This window comes from Cystoisospora suis (assembly GCF_002600585.1).
Source record: "Cystoisospora suis strain Wien I chromosome Unknown contig_3460, whole genome shotgun sequence".
NCBI lineage: Eukaryota > Apicomplexa > Conoidasida > Eucoccidiorida > Sarcocystidae > Cystoisospora > Cystoisospora suis.
Genome location: NW_027156255.1, coordinates 1 through 1,896, shown reverse-complemented (window position 1 = coordinate 1,896; position 1,896 = coordinate 1). Strand labels below are relative to the sequence as shown.

The 1,896-nt window shown below is 40.8% G+C and overlaps 1 protein-coding gene across 1 annotated transcript in view; it reads left to right on the top strand.

Annotated features, from left to right (window-relative positions):
- CSUI_006770 (uncharacterized protein) overlaps positions 1-397 on the top strand; it is a gene marked incomplete at its 3' end in the record, with an annotated part of 2,990 nt that extends 2,593 nt beyond the window's left edge. The window contains exon 2 of the mRNA XM_068066923.1: positions 196-397. Coding sequence (XP_067921101.1) covers positions 196-397 — 202 coding nt within the window. The remainder of the gene's footprint in view (positions 1-195) is intronic.
- Between the last annotated feature and the right edge of the window lie 1,499 nt (positions 398-1,896).

The following is a 1,896-nucleotide window of genomic DNA, read 5'->3' as shown; positions in this document are numbered from 1 at the left end:
CTTCTCTTCTTTCTTTTCTCTCTCTTACTTTTGCCTCTTCTTCTCTTTCATCTTCTTCATCATATATATATATATAGATAGATTGATAGATAGATATAGATATATAGATATGTATATATATATATATATAGCATGCCTGGTATCTATCTCACTGGTCGGTTCGTCTGTTTTTTTTTTCTTTCTCTTCATTTTCAGAACTGCGGCGGCTTATATAGTGTACTATGAGTTGCAGAGAGATTTGTTTGAAAAGCTTTACGCGTCGGCTTCAGCGTCACATGGAGAAGAGAAGAAGAAGAAGACGGCGAGCCTTTATGAAGAGTCTCCCTCCAACTCCGATTTCTCCGCCTATCCTTTAGAGCGAATTGTCTCTGCGTTTCCTAAGGTAATTGTGGCCCCGCGGGTGTATATACACCAAAAATGTAAAGACTTCCAAGTCAGCTCCTCTTCTTCTTTCTTTACACACTATTTAAATATATATATATATATATATGTATACACATAAATGTATGTATATATATATATACCTATGTCTATATCTATATCTGTCTCTCTCTCTTTCTATAAATGTATATATATATATATATGTATATATATCTGTAGTGATAGTCGTAGTAGTAGTAGTGGTATTTTATTTTATTTTTTTGGTATGTTTGTTTCTTCTCCTTTTTTTTTCTTTTTTTGCCTGATAGCTAGACACACCGTAGTCCTGTATATACACCGCATATAGCATATAAAGAGATATACATAAATCTATCTTTCTCTGTCTCTTCTCTATCTTACTCCTTGCATCGTATGTCTACCATTGAATTTTCATTCTTATGCTTATTCTTCTTCTTCTTCGTATTCTTCTTATTATACCTAGTGTTGTATGACTATGGAGATCAAATGAGGCTTGTTGTCCTTTTCTTTTTCTTCTTCTTTTCTCTGATCTCCTAACGCTGTCTTTTGTCTCTAAACTCTTTCTTTCGGCTGTGTTACTTCTCCATCTTTTCATCTTCTATCTATTTGTTCATCTTTCATTTTCTCTTTGGTCTCTTTCTTTCTTTCTTTTTTTCTCTCTTTCTCCCTTTCTTTCTTTCCTTCCTTCCGCGTTCGCTCTCACCTTTTCATCCATAGTGGAAATGCACCCCACTAGCACTCGTAGTTTTTTTCTTCTTCTTCTTCACTAGGACTAGTTGAGGGTCGGCCTTTGATGTATTACAAGAAACCTTATGAACGCAGAGACACGTAAAGAAAGGACAGAAATACGAAGAGAGAGAAGAAGAAGAAGAAGCCTTTGGGTCGCTCATTTTGTTTTTTGCGTGAGGGGTGTAGAATGCCTGGCCCCCCCTCTTCCGTAATTTCTCGTAGTCCTCCTGATAGTTGTCGTATAGAGGCTGCCCCTCTCTCCAGCAACTCTGTCTGCTCCTCCTCTTCTTTTTCTTTTCACGGTAGTGACTATTCCTATCGCTAGTAGGAATAGTAGTACTAAGATGAAGAAGAGGAAGAGGAGGAGGTAGATGTGGTCTACGCCGTCAAGTTAGACAGGTTAGAAGCTACGGAGGGCACAGTCCGAACGATAAGCAGTCAGGGAAAGGACGGAGTCGGTGTGCGACCAAGCGAGAGACTCAAACAAGAAGGTATCGAAGTCGACTCAGACGTTGGAAACCTCCTAGACGAGTTCTCCGACGTATTCCAAGACCTACCACCAGGCGGAGTCAAGAACCGGGAGATCAAACACCGCATCCCGACCGTCCCAGGCCAGCTACTGTAATGATTCTAGGGTCGCAGGGGTCGCTGTGCGAAGCCGAGAAGGACGACTGGTGGGTGTGACCTCTCGACTAGGCACTGGTGAGTCTTCTCCCATACTAGGAACTGCTCACGAGCGTCCTACACCCCTAGGGTCAGAACCTTCAG